At 42.4% G+C, this 25,645-nt stretch overlaps 2 protein-coding genes and 1 long non-coding RNA gene across 3 annotated transcripts; all 3 read right to left on the reverse strand.

Annotated features, from left to right (window-relative positions):
• Positions 1-10: 10 nt before the first annotated feature.
• On the reverse strand, positions 11-3,065 carry LOC144583413 (uncharacterized). Its single transcript, XR_013537177.1, has 3 exons — positions 1,194-3,065; positions 524-815; positions 11-44 (listed from the first exon to the last, which is right to left on the reverse strand). It is a non-coding gene; the product is annotated as an uncharacterized LOC144583413 (long non-coding RNA).
• Positions 3,066-16,745: 13,680 nt separating this feature from the next.
• LOC110070537 (vomeronasal type-2 receptor 26-like) lies at positions 16,746-20,629 on the reverse strand. The gene is made up of 3 exons (XM_020778222.3): positions 20,431-20,629; positions 18,335-18,458; positions 16,746-18,093 (listed from the first exon to the last, which is right to left on the reverse strand). Exons 2-3 carry the CDS (start codon positions 18,411-18,413, stop codon positions 17,159-17,161), a joined length of 1,014 nt encoding a protein of 337 aa, XP_020633881.3. The 5' UTR covers positions 18,414-18,458; positions 20,431-20,629; the 3' UTR covers positions 16,746-17,158.
• On the reverse strand, positions 19,718-24,778 carry LOC144583414 (vomeronasal type-2 receptor 26-like). Its single transcript, XM_078377133.1, has 2 exons — positions 24,346-24,778; positions 19,718-21,979 (listed from the first exon to the last, which is right to left on the reverse strand). Exons 1-2 carry the CDS (start codon positions 24,487-24,489, stop codon positions 21,077-21,079), a joined length of 1,047 nt encoding a protein of 348 aa, XP_078233259.1. The 5' UTR covers positions 24,490-24,778; the 3' UTR covers positions 19,718-21,076.
• Positions 24,779-25,645: the final 867 nt, after the last annotated feature.

Consider the following 25,645-nt stretch of genomic DNA (forward strand, 5'->3'; position numbering starts at 1 on the left):
TGAATGTTGTCACTCAGGGCTTCTTCAAAAGAGCCGTAGCTGACCTAATTGAAAAATATGCAATGCATTTTAAACTAAGAAACGCTTTCCTCTTTTTTCCCCAACATAACTTGACCTAACCTTAGTTTTTGTTGTTGTTCTGGGTTGTCAAGGAACTACTGAATCATGGCAACCTTAACAGGGTTTTCAAGGAGTTAGCACTGCCATGAGAACAAAGTATGGTTCTTTTGTGAAATAAGGGCTAAATGATGCTTTCCATGTGTTTTTGAACACCATTCTAAGACTAAATGAGTATATGATACCATGTCTTCTGATACCATCTCTTAGTGTGTACCTTTGATTCTTAATCCCAGTGAATATAATATAGCAAAATTTCTCTTGTAATTAAGCCTCCTAAAATTCATTTGGTGCTATAGACTCTAAATTTGGCAGAATCCTTTAAGCAGGCTGTGGATGAAACTCAGAGAAAATTATCAGGCTAGTTTCTCCACATGGTTGCATCTATTCAATTCTAAAAGCATACCTGTGGGATGTTGTAGATGCTTAGAATGTGGGCCATCTGCATGGAATTTTGGGAGGTGAGCCCACCAACGACAGCCAGGACTTCCTCCGTCCTTTCACAGTTGTAATTGAGGGGGTTTCCTTTCTTCCGGAACAAAAGATGCAGAATATTATCAGTGGCTGTCCAGGAATCAAAGTTATTGTCATAAATCTTGTAACCCAAGGTGATATTTGGTAGCAGTTCATCATTGTTGTTGATCTCGTGGATGGCAAAAGCCAAGGCCAAGATGTGCTGATAGTTTTTCGGTATCATACTGCAAAGACATTTCAAAATCTTCTTACATGGTCACTTCAAAGAATAGATAAAAGGTAAAGTATTTCCCCACCATATGAATAGAAGGATATATTTAGGAACATCAAAATCATGCAATTGTATTCTTTGTTACAGTGTAGGGACTGATTTAAGCAATGAAGAACCAAATGTACATTTCACTGATAATGTCACTGAGGCTGCCAGTCTTTGTTAATTTTCTGAGAACATTTTAGTTTCTGTCTAGCAAAACACTGAAAGCATTGTCTCTTTTTTATTTCTATAGCAAGGGAAGTGATATAGAAGCTGTATGTTATGAATTGTTCCTGGATCAACCTCATATTTCTTTACAAGAACAACAAAAGAAAAAACACGTACTTACTAAACAGTCCTGAAAGGTTGTGGATGTTTCAGAAATGTCTCCATGATGAAATTGGCAAGAGTTATGGATACAAATCCACCAATGACAACCTCTTCTGAAGGCATCTGGATTCCTGACCTGGAGGAGCTGAATCTGTGGCTGCAGCACCAGTGCTGTAGGAGCACTAACAGTGGCAAGAAAACCAGAGGAATTGCTGACAAACGACTGGTTAAGTCTTCATTGGACCTCATGAATGACCTCTTACACTCATCATCAGTAAGCTTTATCACACCCCCTAGAATACACAGAAGAGCTGGAACTGACACCGTTTCTATCTCCCAGATTTGGAGACTGAGATGGTCTGAGGTTTTAGCACAGGGGCCTTTATATTGTGAGGGGAGCATTTTAGAGAATAAATGAGATGTTTCCATCCTTTTTTCTTGTTCTCATTTCTGAAGGTAGGCTTCTGTATTCCTCATGGGATCTGAAGAGCAGAGGGACTGCACAAAGCTATTGTAATAATTGCAAGGATGACAATCAAGCCTCAAAATATGTTTTGATATTTTTCTTTTAGATTGTCAGGCTTGCTTTATCTTGAAGTCTGAAAATTTTGTTGAAAACTGCAGAGGGAGAAATCAACCTTCTGGTCACTGACCTGAATTCTTGAATAAAGAATTTCTCAAAGATTACTGCGAAGAAATAGCCTGGGGGACCTCAATGTTGCCTCTGGTTCCTGGACAAGCGCCTTGACAGCTGCCTTCAGCTGAGTGAGGCCATTAGTTCTGTTGACCAAAGATTGGAAGGGTGTCCTGAAGACTCTCAAAACTCTCCTTTCTTTGCGTTCTTCTTCTTGCTGAGAATTGTAACTGGGCAGTTAGAATAGCAAATCGTGGCTTTTGGTGCTGAACTTTGTCCATCATTCTGGGCAACCGTCAATTACACTGATGTAAAAACAGCCACACTGCATTTTGATTAATTTATTCAGAAGTACCAAGAGTTCCTTTGTGTTTGATTGAGAAGTAGCTAATTGATTTAAAAAAGCATCAGATTCTGGGACTTTGTGTTTGATTGAGAAGTAGTTAATTGATTTAAAAAAGCATCAGATTCTGGGATTTTTTTCCTGCATATTGTTTCTTGTGAATGGGAGTGAGCACAAGAGGGTATCCTGTGTAGACCATCTCAGCTGCTGCCATTCGTGTTCTCATCATTCAGGCTGCCCTTTGTTATGTAAAGCTTGGCATCCCTCCCCTTGCTGGCAATGAAGACATGACATTGGCGTGCAATGTGAAGCCATTTCCTGTCATTTTGACTTATAGACAGAGAAGCATAATATTTCACATTCATAAACAAGAGGTTTTTTTTTTTAAGAATTGAATTTTCTGGCTTTTTAAAATGGAAGTTTATGTATATGTACACTACATACAAGTTTCATTATAAACTTTCCCCATATAGAATAAGGGCCAGAAGATCCCAGAAGATGATAATATGGTCTCTACTGTGGTTTATGGGGGATAAGCATGGGATAAGGCTGCAGTCCTTCTGTGCCACAATTTTTTGATGGGCACTTTGGAGTTAATGCAAAGGTGAAGCAAAGCTGTGAGTGAGTGCAACAGAAAAAAATCCCTGCTCATCCTTTAATCTCTCATGTAAACTCATCTTGTCATGCCCTTTCCGCAGAATGTGGACTTGAAAGCTACTTTTCAATTTCAAAACACTTTGTTTGAGTTAGGCAACCTGAGGAAGAAAAGTTATATAAGCCCAAAACTCTACATTCCAAAATATGTCCCTTTGCCTTTTGAATAAAAAAAATGAGAAGGGGCTGGGAGTTAGTAAAGATTGTCACTGGAAACCAAAGTCAAAATTGTCTGTGCTTTGTTAAAGATGTAATCCAAGTTTAGGATTACAGAAAAGAGAAGGGAAACAAAATGCAGGGGAGATAGGGAAAGTTACAGAAAATTGAATGCAGACTTCCAAAGAATAGCAAAGAGAGACAAGAGAGCCTTCTTAAATGAACAATGCAAAGAAATAGAGGAAAATAACAGAAAAGGAAAAACCAGAGATCTGTTCAGGAAAATTGGAGATATTAGAGGAACATTTTGTGCAAAGATGAACATGATAAAGGACAAAAATGGGAGGGACCTAACAGAAGCAGAAGACATCAAGAAGAGGTGGCAAGAATACTCAGAGGAATTATATCAGAAAGATTTGGATATCCCGGACAACCCAGGCAATGTAGTTGCTGACCTTGAGCCAGACATGCTGGAGAGTGAAGTCAAGTGGGCCTTAGAAAGCCTGGCTAACAACAAGGCCAGTGGAGGTGATGGCATTCCAATTGAACTATTTAAAATCTTGAAAGATGATGCTGTTAAGGTGCTACATTCAATATGCCAGCAAGTTTGGAAAACCCAACAGTGGCCAGAGGATTGGAAAAGATCAGTCTACATCCCAATCCCAAAGAAAGGCAATGCCAAAGAATGCTCCAACTACCGCACAATTGCACTCATTTCACACGCTAGCAAGGTTATGCTCAAAATCCTCCAAGGTAGGCTTCAGCAGTATGTGGACCGAGAACTCCCAGAAGTACCAGCTGGATTCCAAAGAGGCAGAGGAACTCAAGACCAAATTGCTAACTTGCGCTGCATTATGGAGAAAGCCAGAGAGTTCCGGAAAAATATCTACTTTGATTCATTGAGTATGCAAAAGCCTTTGACTGTGTGGACCACAGCAAACTATGGCAAGTTCTTAAAGAAATGGGAGTGCCTGACCACTTTATCTGTCTCCTGAGAAACCTATATGTGGGACAGGAAGCAACAGTCAGAACTGGTCATGGAACAACTGAGTGGTTCAAAATTGGGAAAGGAGTACGACAAGGCTGTATATTGTCCCCCAGCTTATTTAACTTGTATGCAGAATACATCATGCGGAAGGCTGGACTGGAAGAAGCCCAAGCCGGAATTAAGATTGCCGGAAGAAATATCAACAACCTCCGATATGCAGATGATACCACTCTGATGGCAGAAAGTGAGGAGGAATTGAAGAACCTTGTAATGAGAGTGAAAGAGGAGAGTGCAAAAAACGGTCTGAAACTCAACATCAAAAAAACTAAGATAATGGCCACTGGTCCCATCACCTCCTGGCAAATAGAAGGGGAAGATGTGGAGGCGGTGACAGATTTTCCATTCTTGGGCTCCATGATCTCTGCAGATGGAGACAGCAGCCACGAAATTAAAAGCCGCCTTCTTCTTGGGAGGAAAGCGATGACAAACCTTGACAGCATCTTAAAAAGCAGAGACATCACCTTGCCAACGAATGTCCAAATAGTCAAAGCTATGGTTTTTCCTGTCGTGATGTATGGATGTGAGAGATGGACCATAAAGAAAGCAGAACACGGAAGAATTGATGCCTTTGTATTGTGGTGCTGGAGGAGGCTCTTGAGAGTCCCCTGGACTGCAAGGAGAACAAACCTGTCAATTATAAAGGAAATCAACCCTGAGTGCTCACTGGAAGGACAGATCCTGAAGCTGAGGCTCCAGTACTTTGGCCATCTCATGAGAAGAAAAGACTCCTTGGAAAAGACCTTGATGTTAGGAAAGTGTGACGACAAGAGGAGAAGGGGACGACAGAGGATTAGATGGCTGGACAGTGTCTGCGAAGCAACCAACATGAAATTGACCAAATTCCGGGAGGCAGTGGAAGATAGGAGGGCCTGGCGTGCTCTGGTCCATGGGGTCACGAAGAGTCGTACACGACTAAACGACTAAGCAACTAAACGACGATGAACCTAGTGGTTTTTCCTACTCTTCAGTTTAAGCTTGAATTTTGCTATGAGAAGCTGATGAGGAGAGCCACAATCAGCTCCAGGTCTTGTTTTTGCTTACTGTCTAGAGCTTCTCCATCTTTGGCTGCAGAGAACTCCAAGGCCAAACATACCCCTTGTTCCTTTCATCTCTTGACTCCCTCCTTTGGCATGACAATGCCCTAGAATGAGAAGAACATTTTCCTTTGGTGTTGATTCTAGAAGGTGTTGTAAGTCTTCATAAAATTGGTTAATTTCAGTCTTCTCAACATTGGTGGTTTATGTATAAACTTGGATTATTTTGATGTTGAAATGTCTGCCTTGGATCCATATTTTCTTCATATTATCATTTTTGAGATTGTATCCCAGTACAGCTTTTCCCACTCTTTTGTTGGCTATGAGGGCTGCTCCATTCCTTCTGCAGGATTCTTGCCCACAATAGTAGATATGATAATTGTCTGAATTGAATTAGCCTATTCCTGTCTATTTTAGTTCACTGATGCCCAGGATGCCAATTTTTATTCTTGCCATCTCCTGTTTGACCACATCCAGCTTCCTGAGGTTCATAGATCTTACATTCCAGATTCCTACGCAGTATTTTTCTTTGCAGCATCGGACTTTCCTTACACTTCTAGGCACGTCCACAGCTGAGTGTCCTTTCGGCTTTGGCACAACCACTTCATTATCTCTGGAGCTACTTGTCCTTGTCCGCCGCTCTTCCTCAGTAACATGGTGGATGCCTTCTGACCTGAGGGGCTCATCTTCCAGTGTCATATCTTTTAGCCTTTTGTTTCTGTTCATGGGGTATTCTTGGCAAAGACACTGGAGTGGCTTACCAATTCCTACTCCAGGTGGATTGCGTTTAGTTGGAACTCTCCACTATGACCTGTCCATCTTGGGTGTCCCTGCACTGCATTGCCCATAGCTTCTCTTAGTTACTCAAGCCCCTTCGCCACAATAAGGAAGCCATCCATGAAGAGGATATTTGCGTATTAGGAGACTTTAATGCAATTGTAGATAAGAGATTTGACTACAAAGTTGGTAAAAAAAGTGAAAAGGGAAGGAAAAGACTTCCAACTATTTTCTTTCAGATGGCAGAATAACTAGACAACAAGATATATATAGAGAAACAAATACTAAAAGCTCTCAATTTACCTTCTACTGAAACAGGCATAAATCCTGGTTGAGAATAGATATGATCTGGCTTTCCTCAGAATTCAAAACCGAAATACAGGAAGTAGAAAAAGAAATCTGGGCAGATCATAATCCAGTGAAAATGTGGTGGAAAGGAGGAAAAAAGAGAAAAGATTGACCTTAAACCAGGGAATATTGAAGGATAAAGAATTTGTGGAAAGAATGAAAAAAAGAAATGGAATTCTTCTTTAAAGAAAATAAAAAAGAGGAAACATCCCTGTGACAAACCCAGACCTACTGGGATCTGCCACACGTTAACTGAGCTGCCACCAACCATTCCCTATAAGAAGTCACACAGACCAGGGATGGATTTTCAAACAATAAAAAGAATAAGGTTTATTTAAATACACACAGGGAAAAACAAAACAATCAGGTGAATAAGATAAAGTAACGTGGCTTATTCTCATTCATACATGCATACAGTTTGGTTCACACAGAACCCTTAACTTGAAGCACAGACCCTGAACCTATCAGTTCTGGCTAACCAACAGACACCTGAACCTATCAGGTTGGTACTCTGACACACAGTAGTACCCTGTCTGACACACAGACTCCCACACCAGCTTCTTCTTCCCAGCTGCTGCTTCGTCACATCCCAGCGTCTCCTAACTTCACCACACAGGCTTCACATATATATACAGTACAGCCCCTCCTCCTGATGTCCCGCCTTCCACTCCCCATAGGATGGAACTTTCCTTCCAAACCCATGACAGACAGGTAACATCAGTGCTGTATGTAACACCTCCCCTCTTTATAAGTTGTTTTGTAGGGGGAAAGCTAAGGTGCTTTTTCCCAAAAAACAACCTGGATAAAACACACAACAACAGTTATACATACCATATCATACTTACTTATACTTACATTCTAAGTTAACCATAGCAATTAGGCATTTAAACATTTACCATATACATTACATCAATTTACCTTTATTCATACAAACCAAGTTCAAAAAACAGGTACATTTAACTTTTTGTTCACCAAAATATATACATAGTCCATGTTCTTTCGCCGTCTTCATTCTTCAGGTCTTCTTGACAAGGCGTCAGCAACACAGTTCACTGACCCTCTGACCACCTTCACTTCAAAGTCATAGTCCTGTAGGTTTAAAGCCCACCTCATAAGTTTGCTATTGTGGGTTTTCATTGTCTTTAACCATTGCAGTGGTGAATGGTCAGTGCACAGAACAAAATGTCTTCCCCAGATGTAAGGCTTGGCCTTCTGGATCGCGTAGACTATGGCCAAACACTCCTTCTCCACGGTTGCCAAATGTCTCTCACCTTTTTGAAGTTTCCTACTCAGGTAGGACACTGGATGCTGGTCACCATTTTCATCCTCCTGGCAAAGAACTGCTCCTACCCCGCTGTTAGACGCATCGGTGTAGATGAGGAACTCCCGGTCAAAGTCTGGAGCACGCAGCACTGGATACTGGACGAGCGCCTCCTTCAACCTCTGGAACGCCTCCTCACAGTCGCTGGTCCACGGGATGCGGTCATCAGCCTTCTTCCTCGTCAGATCGGTCAGCGGAGCCGCAATCTCGCTAAACCTCGGGATGAACTTTCTGTAGTAGCCCACCAACCCAAGAAATGATTTGACTTTTTTCTTGGTGTTGGGTCTGGGCCAATCACGAACAGCTTCTATTTTGGCCTCCAGGGGTTTTATCACTCCTCCCCCTACCATGTGATCCAAATATTTTGTTTCTGGGATACCCAGCTGCAGTTTGTTCTCTCTGCAGAGCCTAGGCCAAAGCACTTCCTCCCCTGGATTAAAGTGCCTCTCCCCGGCTTTCTGGTCATCCCAAACTTTCTTTCTGACCTTTTGAGCTTGCAGGGTCTCTGCTGCTAGCTCTAGGTTTCTCTTTAGGTCCTTCATCAAGGTGTCTATGTATGTCACAACGTCTTGTGGGTCATCCTGGGTGATCTGCTCCCAATTTTGTTTGATCAAATCCAGGGGCCCTTTCACCCTTCTCCCAAATAAAAGTTCAAATGGACTGAACCCGGTACTGGCTTGTGGCACTGATCGATAAGCAAACAAAAGGGATTGCAGCTTCTGGTCCCAATTGTTTGGATTCTCTGCCAAGTAAGCCCTAATCATGCGCATTAGAGTCCCATTGAACTTCTCAGTTAACCCATTACTTTCAGGGTGATAAGCAGTGGTTTCCTTGTGCTTAATTCCACAGATTTGCCATAACCGTTTCATGAGCTTCGATGTGAACGATGCTCCCAAATCTGTGATTATTTCTGAGGCAAATCCCATCCTGGACATATACCCCACCAAGGCATCTGCCACTGTGTTAGTTTCAATGTTAGTCAAGGGTATGGCTTCAGGGTACCCCGTGGCCTGGTCCACAATGGTGAGAATGAACCTGTTCCCCCTCTTTGTGGCCTTGGGCAAAGGTCCCACAATATCCACCCCTATGCATTTGAACGGAGTGTCAATCACAGGCAAAGGGCACAACTTTGCTTTGGTCCTGTCGCGGTTATTCCCCTGCCTTTGACACACATCACATTGTTTACAGAACTCCCTGATCTGCTTCCCTATGTCAGGCCAGTAGAAATTCTGTGTGATTCTCTGCTGTGTTTTGTTCACCCCTAAGTGTGCAGCAAACATGTCAGAGTGCCCCCTTTGTAAGATCATGGGGCGATACTTTTCAGGTACCACCAGCTGACTTCTGATCCCATCTCCCCCTTTTGAGATATTCCTCAGGGTCTCTCTATATAAAATCCCCTTTTTCTCCAGAAATCTCACTGGGGTTTCAGGTGTTAGCTGGGCGTCAGTCACCTGTTCAAAACACTTTTGGAGAGTGGCGTCTGCCTTTTGCTCTTGTCCAAATCTGCTGTCTGTGGTTAAGGTTTCCACCACAGCTTCTGAACTCCCCCCACCTGCTTCCGTCTCTGGCTCATCATTACCCCCCTGAACTGTCCCCGTGGTGGCTTGTGAACGTGTAATCACTAGCACCCGTTTCACATGTTCAGCCAGGTCATTTCCCACGAGCACGGCTGCTGGCAGAGTCGATGAAATTGCTAGCCGCCAAACTCCCCTCCAGCCTTGAAAGTTGACAGGTACCTCCGCGACTGGCAGAGAGATCACCTGCCCTTCAATCCCTGCCACCTTCATGCTCTCATTTGGGATTACATATTCCCTAGGAATAATATCTGGATGGCACAGGGTCACCTGGGAACAAGTGTCCCGCAGCCCCCTATACTGACGGTCAAGTATTCCTACGTCCACCCCTGCTGTCTCAAACAACTGGGAATCTGTCCTCACCAACAGGCAGCGCCTGACCTCTACAAGAGGACCATTTTCCTCAGCCTGATCAGCAGATGTAGCTGTTCCAGATTGAGTCGCCATGGCAACAGGCTCCCTCAGTGACAATGAGCCTTGCTCTTTCTGGACACAGAACACAGCTTTTGGCTTGGTTCCACTCGACTCCTGAGGCACCATTCCTTTTAGCTGCTTTAATTTCTCACACTCTGAGATTAGATGACCCTTTCCCTGACAGAAATAACATTTTCTAGTGTATTTTGATTCTCTCTCATCTTGTTTTGGTTTTCCCTCCAAAATCTGAGGTCTTGGTTTCATGTCTGAGGGCTTCCCTTCACCATGGGCCCCTCCCCTTGCTGGCTTTTCCCTGGTCCCTGAGAGTACTTGCTGTAGGTTTCTTTGGGTTTATCTACAGATTTCTCCTCACCTAAGGGCTTTCTTATCTGGTGAATAAAATCTGCAATCTCGGCGGCTTCTGCCACAGATTTTGGTTTCCTTTCCCTCACCTGGAATTTCAATTCCCCATGCAGGACTGAATAGAACTGTTCCAGCGCTATCAAATCTTTAAGCTGTTGAAAGGTCTCTGTCCCCTCCTGAGATAGCCATTTCTCAAGCAGCCTCACCATTTGGGCCCCCACTTGGGTAAAAGTCTGCTCTGGCTTTTTGGTGATTGACCTAAATCTTTGTCTCAGCTGTTCCGCATTTATCCCATGTCTTGCAAACACCAGTTTTTTAAACTCTGCAAAATCTTTCATCAGTTCCTCAGGCATCTCGGCATAGACCTCAGCCAGGCTACCACTGATTAAAGATCGCATGATGGTCATCTTCTCAGTTTCCCTCACTGAGAAGTCCACAAACGCTCTTTCCACTAAGGAAAAGAACACCTCAGGACAATCTCCCTTGTGGTACACAGGGAATTTCTTCAGGTCAGCTTTAGACAATTGGCCTCCCTCAGAATCCCTATTGTTATTATTGTTCTGGTTCATCAGTTCCAATTTTCTTAATTCAAACGCCATTTTCTCTCTCTGCAATTCCCTCTCCATTTCCATTCTCTCTCTCTCTAATCTTTCTTCTTTTTCCAATTGCCTCATCCTCAGTTCTTGCTGTTGGGCTATGAGCAATTTTCTGAGCTCTGGGTTCTGCTCTCCCGTGCTGTCACCTTGCACTGAGCCAAATTCATCCTCAGAACCTTGGTCAACCTGGGGGTCTTTCACTTCACCCATTTCTGCCACTTGGCTTCGAGTCAAGGGCATAATCCCCCCTCAGAACAGGCTGCTTTAAAAAGTCAAGCCTCAAAATAAAACGACCACTTTTTTTTTTCTTTTGCCTCAGAACCAGCTTTCTATAGATTGCTGCTGTTCTTCAGCACTTAACTTGCAACAGTTGCGAGCCAGAGCCTACCCCCCTCTGCTGGGCCTCTCAGCAGGCAGGCTAGATCACTGTTACTATACAGTTTTGCCTCAGCTTTTTTCCCGCCAAAACCAGGCTGCCTCAGAGCACCCTAATCTAGTCTCCCCAGTTGGCACGTTCTTCCACTAGCGCACCTCCCCGTGAGGTACACCTAGAAGATTACCTACGCGCCTCAGATTGTCCCTGACTAGACCCCCCTTGCTCTGGGCACACTTGCCAAGGCTTTGCTGGACCGCTGGACAACTGGACCAGTCGTATCCCACACGCTGGACACCAATCAATGTGACAAACCCAGACCTACTGGGATCTGCCACACGTTAACTGAGCTGCCACCAACCATTCCCTATAAGAAGTCACACAAACCAGGGATGGATTTTCAAACAATAAAAAGAATAAGGTTTATTTAAATACACACAGGGAAAAACAAAACAATCAGGTGAATAAGATAAAGTAACGTGGCTTATTCTCATTCATACATGCATACAGTTTGGTTCACACAGAACCCTTAACTTGAAGCACAGACCCTGAACCTATCAGTTCTGGCTAACCAACAGACACCTGAACCTATCAGGTTGGTACTCTGACACACAGTAGTACCCTGTCTGACACACAGACTCCCACACCAGCTTCTTCTTCCCAGCTGCTGCTTCGTCACATCCCAGCGTCTCCTAACTTCACCACACAGGCTTCACATATATATACAGTACAGCCCCTCCTCCTGATGTCCCGCCTTCCACTCCCCATAGGATGGAACTTTCCTTCCAAACCCATGACAGACAGGTAACATCAGTGCTGTATGTAACAATCCCTGCAAATGATTTCAGACACAGCTAAAGCATATTTGAGAGGATTCTCCATGTCATATATAGTTAAAAGGAATAAGGATAAAAACCAACAACTTACAAACCTAAAGGGTTTAAGAAACTGGAGCTAGAACTACAAGAACTGCAGAAGAATATTCTTAAAAACCAGATGGAGATAGTGAAACATAAATTAAACTTAATAGAATCAGAAGAATTAGCTCAAGAAGTTAAAAGGGCTAAACAAAATTTTTTTGAGAATGCCAACAAATCTGGAAGATGGCTATCCAGTAGGTTGAAAAAAGAAAAAAAAAGATGAATAAGGAAGCTACAAGATGAAAATGGAGACTTACAATATAAAAAAGAGAAAATAAAAAACTAAAGAATATTATGCAAATCTATATTATACCCAAGAATTTTTCCTTGAAAAAACAATACAACATATAGAAAAAGCAATCCTCCCTTAAGTACCAGAAAACATTAAAGATCTCCTAAATGAGAAAATAGCAATGATAGAAGTAGTAGAAGCCATTAAAAAACAAACAAACAAAAAAAGATAAGACCCGCAGGAACAGACAGATTCCCAGTGGAATTCTATAAATTCTTCCAAGATATATTAAGCCAACCAATCAAAGAGGTTTGCAACGAAGTTCTATTAGAAGGTAAAATACCCAAGACATGGCTAGAGGCATACATCACCCTAATACCAAAAGGAGACACGGATTCTACACATATAAAAAATTTTAGGTCAATATTATTATTGAGTGTGGATTATAAAATCTTTTCAGTAAATATAGCGGAAAGATTGAAAAAATTCTTAATGGAGTTCATCCATTCAGACCAAAATGAATTTTTGCCAAAGGTACAAGGATAATCTTAGACATATTAGAATATTATGAGGTTCATGCAGAGAAACAAACAGCACTAAACTTTCTGGATACCCGAAAAAGCATTTGATAATATGAACTGGCAATTTATGCTACAGCTAATAAAAGCTATGGAGTTTGGAAAAAACTTCATAAATGTGAAACAATCTATAATGAACAAATAGCTAACGTAATTGTAAATGGTGACTTGATGGATAATATTAATATTAAAAAGGCATTAGACAGGGATGTCTGCTCTCTCCATTGTTATTCATATTCACTTTGGAAGTATTAAATAGGAATGTAATGATTGATCCAGAAATTAAAGGAACCAAAATAAAGGAAGTGAATTACAAATTACAAGCCAACTCAGGACCACTCTAGGCGGCTAATATATATATATATGTGTGTGTGTGTGTGTGTGTGTGTGTGTGTGTGTGTGTGTGTGTTTAGTCGTTTAGTCGTGTCCGACTCTTCGTGACCCCATGGACCAGAGCACGCCAGGCCCTCCTGTCTTCTACTGCCTCCCGGAGTTGTGTCAGGTTCATGTTGGTTGCTTCGCAGACACTGTCCAGCCATCTCATCCTCGGTCGTCCCCTTCTCCTCTTGCCGCCACACCTTCCTAACATCAGGGTTTTTTCCAAGGACTCCTTTCTTCTCATGAGATGGCCAAAGTACTGGAGCCTCAGCTTCAGGATCTGTCCTTCCAGTGAGCACTCAGGGTTGATTTCCTTTAGAACTGATAGGTTTGTTCTCCTTGCAGTCCAGGGGATTCTCAAGAGCCTCCTCCAGCACCACAATTCAAAGGCATCAATTCTTCGGCGGTCTGCTTTCTTTATGGTCCAGCTCTCACTTCCATACATCACGACAGGAAAAACCATAGCTTTGACTATTCGGACTTTTGTTGGCAAGGTGATGTCTCTGCTTTTCAGGATGCTGTCAAGATTTGTCATCGCTTTCCTCCCAAGAAGAAGGCGTCTTTTAATTTCGGGGCTGCTGTCTCCATCTGCAGTGATCATGGAGCCCAGGAAAATAAAATTTGACACTGCCTCCATATCTTCCCCTTCTATTTCCCAGGAGGTGATGGGACCAGTGGCCATGATCTTAGTTTTTTTGATGTTGAGTTTCAGACCGTTTTTTGCACTCTCCTCTTTCACTCTCATTACAAGGTTCTTCAATTCCTCCTCACTTTCTGCCATCAGAGTGGTATCATCTGCATATCGGAGGTTGTTGATATTTCTTCCGGCAATCTTAATTCCGGCTTGGGCTTCTTCCAGTCCAGCCTTCCGCATGATGTATTCTGCATACAAGTTAAATAAGCTGGGGGACAATATACAGCCTTGTCGTACTCCTTTCCCAATTTTGAACCACTCAGTTGTTCCATGACCAGTTCTGACTGTTGCTTCCTGTCCCACATATAGGTTTCTCAGGAGACAGATAAAGTGGTCAGGCACTCCCATTTCTTTAAGAACTTGCCATAGTTTGCTGTGGTCCACACAGTCAAAGGCTTTCGCATAGTCAATGAAGCAGAAGTAGATATTTTTCTGGAACTCTCTGGCTTTCTCCATAATCCAGTGCAAGTTAGCAATTTGGTCTTGAGTTCCTCTGCCTCTTCGGAATCCAGCTTGTACTTCTGGGAGTTCTCGGTCCACATACTGCTGAAGCCTACCTTGGAGGATTTTGAGCATAACCTTGCTAGCGTGTGAAATGAGTGCAATTGTGCGGTAGTTGGAGCATTCTTTGGCATTGCCTTTCTTTGGGATTGGGATGTAGACTGATCTTTTCCAATCCTCTGGCCACTGTTGAGTTTTCCAAACTTGCTGGCATATTGAATGTAGCACCTTAACAGCATCATCTTTCAAGATTTTAAATAGTTCAATTGGAATGCCATCACCTCCACTGGCCTTGTTGTTAGCCAGGCTTTCTAAGGCCCACTTGACTTCGCTCTCCAGGATGTCTGGCTCAAGGTCAGCAACTACATTGTCTGGGTTGTCCGGGATATCCAAATCTTTCTGATATAATTCCTCTGTGTATTCTTGCCACCTCTTCTTGACGTCTTCTGCTTCTGTTAGGTCCCTCCCATTTTTGTCTTTTATCATGTTCATCTTTGCGCAAAATGTTCCTCTAATATCTCCAATTTTCCTGAACAGATCTCTGGTCTTTCCTTTTCTGTTATCTTCCTCTATTTCTTTGCATTGTTCATTTAAGAAGGCCCTCTTGTCTCTCCTTGCTATTCTTTGGAAGTCTGCATTCAATTTTCTGTAACTTTCCCTATCTCCGTTGCATTTTGCTTCCCTTCTCCTCTCTGCTATTTCTAAGGACTCGTTGGACAGCCACTTTGCTTTCTTGCATTTCCTTTTCTTTGGAATGGTTTTCATTGCTGCCTCCTGGACAATGTTACGAGCCTCTATCCAAAGTTCTTCAGGCACTCTGTCCACCAAATCTAGTTCCTTAAATCTGTTCTTTACTTCCACTGTGTATTCATAAGGGATTTGGTTTAGATTATACCTGAGTGGCCCAGTGGTTTTTCCTACTCTCTTCAGTCTAAGCTTGAATTTTGCTATGAGAAGCTGATGATCAGAGCCGCAGTCAGCTCCAGGTCTTGTTTTTGCTGACTGTATAGAGCTTCTCCATCTTTGGCTGCAGAGAATATAATCAATCTGATTTCGATATTGCCCATCTGGTGATTTCCATGTATAGAGTCGCCTCTTGTGTTGTTGGAAAAGAGTGTTTGTGATGACCAGCTTATTCTCTTGACAAAACTCTATTAGCCTTTGTCCTGCTTCGTTCTGAACTCCAAGGCCAAACTTCCCTGTTGTTCCTTTTATCTCTTGGCTCCCTACTTTAGCATTCCAGTCCCCTAGAATGAGAAGAACATCTTTCTTTGGTGTCAGTTCTAGAAGGTGTTGTAAATCTTCATAGAATTGTTCAATTTCAGTCTCCTCAGCAATGGAGGTTGGTGCATAAACTTGGATTATTGTGATGTTGAATGGTCTGCCTTGGATTCGTATTGACATCATTCTATCATTTTTGAGATTGTATCCCATTACAGCTTTTCCCACTCTTTTGTTGACTATGAGGGCTACTCCATTCCTTCTACGGGATTCTTGCCCACAATAGTAGATATGATAATCATCTGAGCTGAATTCACCCATTCCTGTCCATTTTAGTTCACTGATGCCCAGGATGTCAATGTTTATTCTTGCCATCTCCTGTTTGACCACCTCCAGCTTCCCAAGGTTCATAGATCTTACATTCCAGGTTCCTATGCAGTATTTTTCTTTACAGCATTGGACTTTCCTTTCACTTCCAGGCACGTCCACAGCTGAGCGTCCTTTCGGCTTTGGCCCAACCACTTCATTAGCTCTGGAGCTACTTGTACTTGTCCTCCACTCTTCCCCTGTAGCATGTTGGACGCCTTCTGACCTGAGGGGCCCATCTTCCAGCGTCATATCTTTTAGCCTTTTGTTTCTGATCATGGGGCGTTCTTGGCAAAGATACTGGAGTGGCTTGCCATTTCCTACTCCAGGTGGATTGCGTTTAGTCGGAACTCTCCACTATGTCCTGTCCGTCTTGGGTGTCCCTGCACAGCATAGCCCATAGCTTCTCTGAGTTACTCAAGCCCCTTCGCCACGACAAGGCAGCAATCCATGAAGGGGTATATATATATTATATATATTAGCTGCCTAGAGTGGTCCTGAGTTGGCTAGATAGGGGGGATATAAAATAAATAAATAAATAAATAAATATCATGGACTGAATTTTCTTTGATTGTAAACTGCCCAGAGTAGTGTGCAAAACAAATTGGGTGGTATCATCCTCATCATCATTATCAACATCATCATTGTGATGTGATGTCAAGTCAATTCTGACTTATAATGATCCTTTTGAGCCTACTATTAAGTAAGAAAGTAAGTAGGCTGTTAAGATAATCAGTGGAGGCTTTTCTCCCAGTCATACCATCTTTAGCAGACCATTTATTGGGCACACAGGAGAGGCCCTTCTCTCTCCGTGCTCCTAGACTTTCTGTTCCAGGACAAGGTAGGCTAAGGCCACCTTTGCTATATTTCCACAAGCAGGAAAAGACCTTTTTCACTTCAAAAAGTTTTGTTTAATGATGTAACCTGCCATGGATCCTTTATAAGGAGCAACGTGTGGGAAAAATATTTGAAATAAATAAAAAAAATATGGACTGAATACACATCTTGTCATGGTTTTGGCGACAGTAGAAAATGCAGAGTTATTCTTTTGTTGCAAGACAGTTGTATTTACAAATATTTACAGTTATATACAGGCAGGTATCTTAACAGCACGGCAGGAACTCTTTGTACAATCTGGCAGCATGCATGGCAGCAAGTGATAGTGGAGGAAGAGAGAGAAGCAAAGACACAGTCCACTTATATACATGTACATGGCTTTGTTCAGTCCAATCAGAATGCAGGTGACTTCATCCTTTTGCACCTGGTCTTCTCCTGGTTTGAAGTCACTGCATCAGCTCCAGAGTGATTCAGCATTCTCACATCTGTGCACAATGGCAGCTCGTTAATGAAACACATATACAGGTTCAGGCTTATAAAATTTCTATACTCTGACACATCTCCCCTTTTCTGCTTCTAGTTCTTGACAGAACTTCATCTCCTTCTTAGCTGTACTGTATACTCAGAGGCTGGCATTCCTGACCCCTAAATTACTGCCACTTCTTTTGCTTACTAATTGCTCTCGGGTGTTTAGTTCAGGCCTGAAAATCATGATGTAGCATTTAGGGAAGAAAAGGCAACACAACAACCCACCACTAGAGGTCAAGATGGAGAAGACCTCCACAGCCACTGTGTATTTCCCTTTGGTGCCCAGGTAGGCTGGCACAAAAGACACCCATATGCTGCAGAAGACCAACATGCTGAATGTGATCAGCTTGGCTTCATTGAATGAGTCGGGCAACTTCCGGGCAAAGAAAGCCACTGTGAAACTGATGATGGCCAACAGTCCCATGAAGCCCAGGACAAGGTAGAACATGAGATCGGAACCTTGGTTGCATTGAACTGTGATGGTGTCACTCTGGGAATGCATGTCAGATTCTGGATATGGGGGAGAAATGGCCAACCATACAGTGCAAATGGCAGTTTGAATCAGAGAAGGGAAGATGATGACTGACAGAGCAAGTCTATTCCCAAGCCATCTCCTCATCTGGCTTCCAGGCTTGGTGGCCATAAAGGCCAAAATCACAGTCAAGGTTTTGGCTAAGACACAAGCGACAGACACAGAAAAGATGACACCAAACACCATCTGTCTCAGAAGGCAGGTCACCTTCCCAGGCCAGCCAATGAAGAGGAAGGAACAGAGAAAACAGAGGAGCAGAGAGGAGAGGAGAGCCCAGGTGATTCCCCAGTTATTGGCCTTGACAATGGGAGTGCGGTGGTAGAGCAGGAATATTCCCATCACCACAAATGTGTTCCCACTCAGGAAAAGAGCAAAAGACACCAGAAGTGCTCCCAATGGTTCACCGTAAGATAGATAACTTATGCCTTTAGGAATACACCAATCTTTGTTCTCGTTTGGATAGTGGTCTTCAGGGCACTGCTCACATTGGGCTGCATCTGGAGAAAAGAAAGAAAGGTCCCACTGTTTGTAGAATGCAAAAACATTTTCATTTTCATCTTCAATTAACCAAAAACTGTAAAGAAATAATGGACTTCCATTTAGTTTTTAAATATTAGAATTCATTGCTTTTTCAGAATGTTCTTTGGACTCAAGCAATGCATTCCTGTTTTGGTACCAGGAGAAGAGAAAGAGGGACCTTCACCTGAAAGTCCACAAACTCTACAATCCTTCACTTACCCATCTGGGTTGAAATCCTCCCTTCGGGGCATTCCACACAATCATAGCAACACACTTGCTTCCCTGGCTGGACGAACATGCTGTGCCCGGGACGGCAACTCTCAACACAGGTGGATCTGGGCACCTTCCAATGAGAAAGAAAGGTGTTTAGAAGGTTCCACATTTCGTTACGACTGACAAAGCTTTACAGATGCTTTTTAGCTTCTAGGTAGGGACATACACCACCACAACCACCACTATGACAAATGACAGTGATCGCAATATATTGGCCAGCATTCCATTGCTGCCAAGGTTGGTGGTTGCCACTTTCAGATCTTAAAGAGTCCCCTTCACCTGCATTCTGTGGCTATCAAAGGCTTCCCTAGAATGAAGGGGATTACTCTCCAGATTATTGGAACCTTTTTGTGAGGGGAATAAATATATCTTAATAACCCCCCAAACAGCTTTTCACAAGATTCAAGTTCAGTGATATAAAGTTCTGCAACAAGATTTCATTTCATTTCCTATATTTCAATCTTTACGTTGTACCCTTAGTGACCAGAGCAATATTTTGGGTAGCTAACAATCAGAACATCAGATAAGCATAAATTAAATTTCAATGATGATATAAATTAAAACATTGAACAAAACCCCTCCAATTTTGGTGTTGACACATTAAAAAGTGTGCGAAAAGATGTACAGAGGTGACACTTAAATTCCCTACATGGAATGAGAAATATTACAATCTCAGAAGAAGTGTGTCTTTGATTTTCCTTAGTGAGTCAAATCAACATTCTGTTAGCCTTTTCTGATAGGCGGGGACATTCCAAGCAAGGCTTTAGCATTCAGGAGATTCCTGAACGTCATCTGCGTGTTGCCAAGTGATTGCTCATAGTTTGGATTTGATCTGTGCCACATTTGAAGGAGGTTGGGAAAGTACTTTTTAGAAATCCACTTTCTGTTTTCGAAAAACATTCCTACATCCCCCAATATTACACCTGAGTTTGAATGAGCCAGGAGATTCAATCCTTATGAAGGAATGTGAGAAATTAGCTTTTCTGTACATGATTCAAAATACTAGAATATACAGAACCTGAGCAGTTAGGGAAATATGGAATCCATCTGGAAAAATCAGTCTTCTCTGTGAGTGTCTGGGAAAAGCTGGCAAGCATTGTGGCAGCAGTGTCTGCTCAGGTAAAAGGAAGGAGTAATACCTGGACTTTATCTCTTGTGAGGGCAGTTTGGAAGGCAAAGTCAGTTTGTTCCTTGGTCCTGCATTAATTAGGAAATGATTTCAGCTGTGTAAAGGGAGGGGGCACAAAATGTTCTTCTCTTCATGAACATTCAAAGTAATTTAAAGCTTGATTGGCAAACCATCTGAAATGTCTTAAAGGGAATTTAGAATTTTCTTTAGTTGGCTTAGTTTACCTCTCAGGAGGTGATATGCTCACTTGCTGTCCTGTTTTGCAGTGCCTGGAAGTCAATCCTTTAGAACTATGCAGATCCTATGCTTATGTGTGAGTATTAGACTAGGGTAGAGTGGCTGAGTATTTAGAGAGGAACCTCCTGAAATCAGATTTTGTGACACAGGAAATTCTTGATATTACTTGCAACACCTAGCAGAAAAACCATGACAGGCTTTAATCAGTAAAGCCATCAAGAATCGTATTGGCACCAAAGTTAAGATGGTATATGGGATTTCCTCTTCTGTTTACTATCATTCACAGAGATGGAAAAAAAAAAAGAATCGAATTTACGTAGTTGTTGCGGGTTTTTCGGGCTCTTTGGCCATGTTCTGAAGTTTTTTCATCCTAAGCCTTTCGAGAATACGTAGAATTTACGTACTTCCTCTTTTATGTGATAATCATTTCTCAGTCGATCACGAAATAATTGTGAGTATAATATCTACATCATGGTTGACAAAATACTTCTATGGTTTCTCCGAAGTGGTAGGTTTGGCATGGAACAGGGTAAAGGATGTTAGGGAGATGGTGCAAAGAGAAATATTTGCCTACACAAGGCCCTTTCCTCATGGAACAAAATACAGCCGACACCTAACTCAGTCTAAATTGGTGCAGCTAAATCAGTTCATTAATGCTAGGAATAAGCATCCCCACCTGATGGAACTTCTGATTCCACACAATGGCACTCCCATTGATAGCGAACTGTTTGCCTTCAAAGGCCAGGGGGTCCACGTGTCCAACTTGGACTTTCTGGAAGGACCTGTTGGGAAAGACGAAGAAGTTGTTGATGTCAAATCCAGCTGCCAGTTCCCGCTTCTCGTCCAAAAATATTTCTTCTCCAGCATTATTGTTAAAATGGAGAGTTGTTAGAACTGAGTGAAGCTGTATTAGAGAAATAAAAGGTTTACAGTTTTAATCAGAGAGAAATATATCAAAGCTCTGTACAGTCTGAACATTCAGAAATGTTCCAGGCAAACCACAATGGCCGATGTACTCAAGTGTGCAAAACATTCTCTTAATCTCGTGAAAGTAAAAAAGGTGAAGATCAGCTTCCTTGAGAAGGGTGGAAAAACACAGACATATTGAAATGGAGGGCCAAAAATATCCACTTGTGCACTAATGACTTCATTTTTCATTCCGTTCATCACTCAGCAGTGATAGCCCTCAGCTTAAGAGACTGTAGGATAAGATTGGATCAATTCATGAAGTCAATCTTTCTCTTTCTGCCCTTTGAGTAATGAGGCAAGACCTCACTTTTCTATCCTGTTCCACAAAATTGGAGGTCCTATAGCCTTTTGGTTTACCTGGATATATATACGAGCCTCAACTTGGTTTTCCATGTGATTACCTGCCACGGATGAATATTCCAAGGATCCTGCTTGTCTCCATCTCTCCTTCCTTTCTGTAAGCCTCTCAAGGAATAAATGGTGTGCAAGGCATGTGCTACAAAATAAACAGCATTGTAGACACTGTAGCTGTGGCCACTCATTCCCATTTCAAAGACAGATCCAGGAAGTCCTGAGAGCTTCTCCTGCCCGGTGCAGTTGTTTGCATCTCGATAATGCAGGTTATGCATTGGTAATGAGCAGCTGAATACTGTGAACCAGAACTCAGGAAGAAGATAAATGTTGGAGTGAAAAGGACTGATGTTCTCCAGAAAGTCCTGAAATCCTGGCACCACATTTGTGTGGAGGGCAAATGACAAGGTTCCATTGAGTGACTCTGAGGCCAGTTTTAACCCAGTCGGCAAAGATGTGTAATCCCACTGAGCCGTCGTCACCCACACCCTGCTTTGTGGTGGTCTCTCAAACTGTTCAAAGTAGAATAGAGTGAGGTATAATGCCTCCAAAGACTGCTTGTCTCCATGCACAAGAATCACATTGATTTCAATCACTCGGAAAGTCGACAGAATGGGTCGCACTTTTTGAAGTAGTAGTTCATTCGGTAAGAACACAGATACTCTTGGGATCATCATGGTCCAAGCGATGCAAAGATGACTCTCAAACAGCTTTGATGTCAAAGTTCTAAGGAAGGTTTCTCCATTGTCATCGTCTGGAACAATGAGGCCAACCCAGTTCCATCCAAAATACTGGAGTAGGGAAACAATCCCGACATACTGTGGTTCTTCGTTGGGGGTCATCCGATACAAGAAGGGGAACTGAATGTTGTCACTCAGGGCTTCTTCAAAAGAGCCATAGCTGACCTAAGTGAAAAATATGCAATGTACATTTTAAACTAAGAAACCCTTCTCTTTTTCCCCCCAACATAATTTGACCTAACCTTAAATTTTTGTTGTTGTTATGTGTTCTCTAGGAACTTCTGAATCATGGCTACCTTAACAGGGTTTTCAAGGACTTAGCACTGCCATGATAAGAAAGTGTGGTTCCTTTGTGCAATAAGGGCAAAACGATGTTTTCTGTGTGTTTTTGAACAATCTCTATGAACAATCTCTAAGAACAATGCAAGGGAGATAGGGAAAGTTACAGAAAATTGAATGCAGACTTCCCAAGAATAGCAAAGAGAGACAAGAGGGCCTTCTTAAATGAACAATGCAAAGAAATAGAGGAAAATAACAGAAAAGGAAAGACCAGAGATCTGTTCAGGAAAATTGGAGATATTAGAGGAACATTTTGCGCAAAGATGAACATGATAAAAGACAAAAATGGGAGGGACCTAACAGAAGCAGAAGACGTCAAGAAGAGGTGGCAAGAATACACAGAGGAATTATATCAGAAAGATTTGGATATCCCGTACAACCCAGACAATGTAGTTGCTGACCTTGAGCCAGACATCCTGGAGAGCGAAGTCAAGTGGGCCTTAGAAAGCCTGGCTAACAACAAGGCCAATGGAGGTGATGGCATTCTAGTTGAACTATTTAAAATCTTGAAAGATGATGCTGTTAAGGTGCTACATTCAATATGCCAGCAAGTTTGGAAAACTGAACAGTGGCCAGAGGACTGGAAAAGATCAGTCTACATCCCAATCCCAAAGAAAGGCAGTGCCAAAGAATGCTCCAACTACCCTACAATTGCACTCATTTCACACGCTAGCAAGGTTATGCTCAAAATCCTGCAAGGTAGGCTTCAGCAGTATGTGGACCGAGAACTCCCAGAAGTACAAGCTGGATTCCGAAGAGGCAGAGGAACTCGAGACCAAATTGCTAACATGCGCTGGATTAGGAAGAAAGCCAGAGAGTTCCAGAAAAATATCTACTTCTGCTTCATTGAGTATGCAAAAGCCTTTGACTGTGTGGACCACAGCAAACTATGGCAAGTTCTTAAAGAAATGGGAGTGCCTGACCACCTTATCCATCTCCTGAGAAACCTATATGTGGGACAGGAAGCAACAGTTAGAACTGGTCATGGAACAACTGATTGGTTCAAAATTGGGAAAGGAGTACGACAAGGCTGTATATTGTCTCCCAGCTTATTTAACTTATATGCAGAATACATCATGCGGAAGGCTGGACTGGAAGAAACCCAAGCTGGAATTAAGATTGCCAGAAGAAATATCAACAACCTCTGATATGCAGATGGTACCACTCTGATGGCAGAAAGTGAGGAGGAATTAAAGAACCTTGTAATGAGAGTGAAAGAGGAGAGTGCAAAAAACGGTCTGAAACTCAACATCAAAAAAACTAAGATCATGGCCACTGGTCCCATCACCTCCTGGCAAATAGAAGGGGAAGATGTGGAGGCAGTGTCCAGTTTTATCTTCCTGGGCTCTATGGTCACTGCAGATGGAGACAGCAGCCCTGAAATTAAAAGCCGCCTTCTTCTTGGGAGGAAAGCGATGACAAACCTTGACAGCATCTTAAAAAGCAGAGACATCACCTTGCCAACGAATGTCCAAATAGTCAAAGCTATGGTTTTTCCTGTCGTGATGTATGGATGTGAGAGATGGACCATAAAGAAAGCAGAACACGGAAGAATTGATGCCTTTGTATTGTGGTGCTGGAGGAGGCTCTTGAGAGTCCCCTGGACTGCAAGGAGAACAAACCTGTCAATTATAAAGGAAATCAACCCTGAGTGCTCACTGGAAGGACAGATCCTGAAGCTGAGGCTCCAGTACTTTGGCCATCTCATGAGAAGAGAAGACTCCTTGGAAAAGACCTTGATGTTAGGAAAGTGTGACGACAAGAGGAGAAGGGGACGACAGAGGATGAGATGGCTGGACAGTGTCTGCGAAGCAACCAACATGAAATTGACCGAATTCCAGGAGGCAGTGGAAGATAGGAGGGCCTGGCGTGCTCTGGTCCATGGGGTCACAAAGAGTTGGACACGACTAAACGACTAAACACACACACACACTAAGAACACTATTCTAGGACTTAATGAGGATTTGATACCATGTCTTCTGCTGTCTCCCAGTGCGTACATGTTTAATTTTTAATCCCACTGAATATAATATAGGAAGATTTCTCTTGGAATGAAGCCTCTTAAAAATTCATTTCATGCTACAGACTCTAAATTTGGCAGAATCGTTTAAGCAGGCTGGGGAAGAAGCTCAAGGCAAATTATCAGGCTAGTTTCTCCACCTGGATACATCCATTGAATTCTAAGAGCATACCTGTGGGATGTTGTAGATGCTTAGAATGTGGGCCATCTGCATGGAATTTTGGGAGGTGAGCCCACCAACAACAGCCAGGACTTGCTCTGTCTTTTCACAGTTGTAATTGATGGGGTTTCTTTTCTTCCAGAACAGAAGATTCATAGAATTATGAGCAGCTATCCAGGAATCAAAGTTATTGTCATAAATCTTGTAACCCAAGGTGATATTTGGTAGCAGTACTTCATTCTTGTTGATCTCGTGGATGGCAAAAGCCAAGGCCAAGATGTGCTGATAGTTTTTTGGGATCACACTGCAAAGACATTTCAAAATCTTCTTACATGGTGACTTCAAAGAATAGACAAAGGGTAAAGTATTTGCCCACCATATGAATAGAAGGATATATATAGGAGCATCAAAATCATACAATTGTATTATTTGTTACAGTGTAGGGACCAATTTAAGCAATAAAGAACCAAATGTACATTTCACTGATAATGTCACTGAGGCTGCCAGTCTTTGTTCATTTTTTGAGAACATTTTAGATTCTGTCTAGCGAAACAATGAAGGCATTGGCTCTATTTTCATTTCTGTAGCAAGGGAAGTGAGATAGAAGTCATATGCTTTGAATTGTTCCTGGATCAACATCGTATTTCTTTACAAGAACAAGAAAAGATAAAGATGTACTTACTAAGCAGTACTTAAAGGTTGTGGATGTTTCATAAATGACTCCATGATGAAGTTGGCAAGAGTTATGGAAACAAATCCACCAATAACAAACTCATTTGAATTATCTGAAGGCATCTGAGGTCCTGGCTGCCAGTCACACCTGGAGGAGCTGAATCTGCGGCTGCAGCACCAGTGCTGTAGGAGTACTAGCAGTGGCAAGAAAACCAGAGGAATTGCTGACAAACGTCTGGCTACGTCTTTGTTGGACCTTATGAATGACCTCTTACAGTCACAATCAATAAGCTTTATCAGTCCCAGTAGAAGACGCAGAAGAACTGGTGTGGGCTCACTTTCTGTCCTCCAGATTTTGTAACTGAGATGGTCTGAGCTTTTAGCACAGGGTCCTTTATATTGTGAGGGGAACACTTCAGAGAATAAATGAGATATTTTCCATCCTTTTCTTCTTCTTCTCATTTCTGAAGGTAGGCTTCTGTATTCCTCATGGGACCTGAAAAGCAGAGGGGCTGCGCAAACTATTGTAATAATTGTAAGGATGGTAATCAAGCGTCAAAATATGTTTTGATATTTTTCTTTTAGACAGTCAGGCTTGCTTTATTTTGAAGTCTGAAAACTTTGTTGAAAACTGCAGAGG

This window comes from Pogona vitticeps, chromosome 6 (assembly GCF_051106095.1).
Source record: "Pogona vitticeps strain Pit_001003342236 chromosome 6, PviZW2.1, whole genome shotgun sequence".
Taxonomy (NCBI): domain Eukaryota; kingdom Metazoa; phylum Chordata; class Lepidosauria; order Squamata; family Agamidae; genus Pogona; species Pogona vitticeps.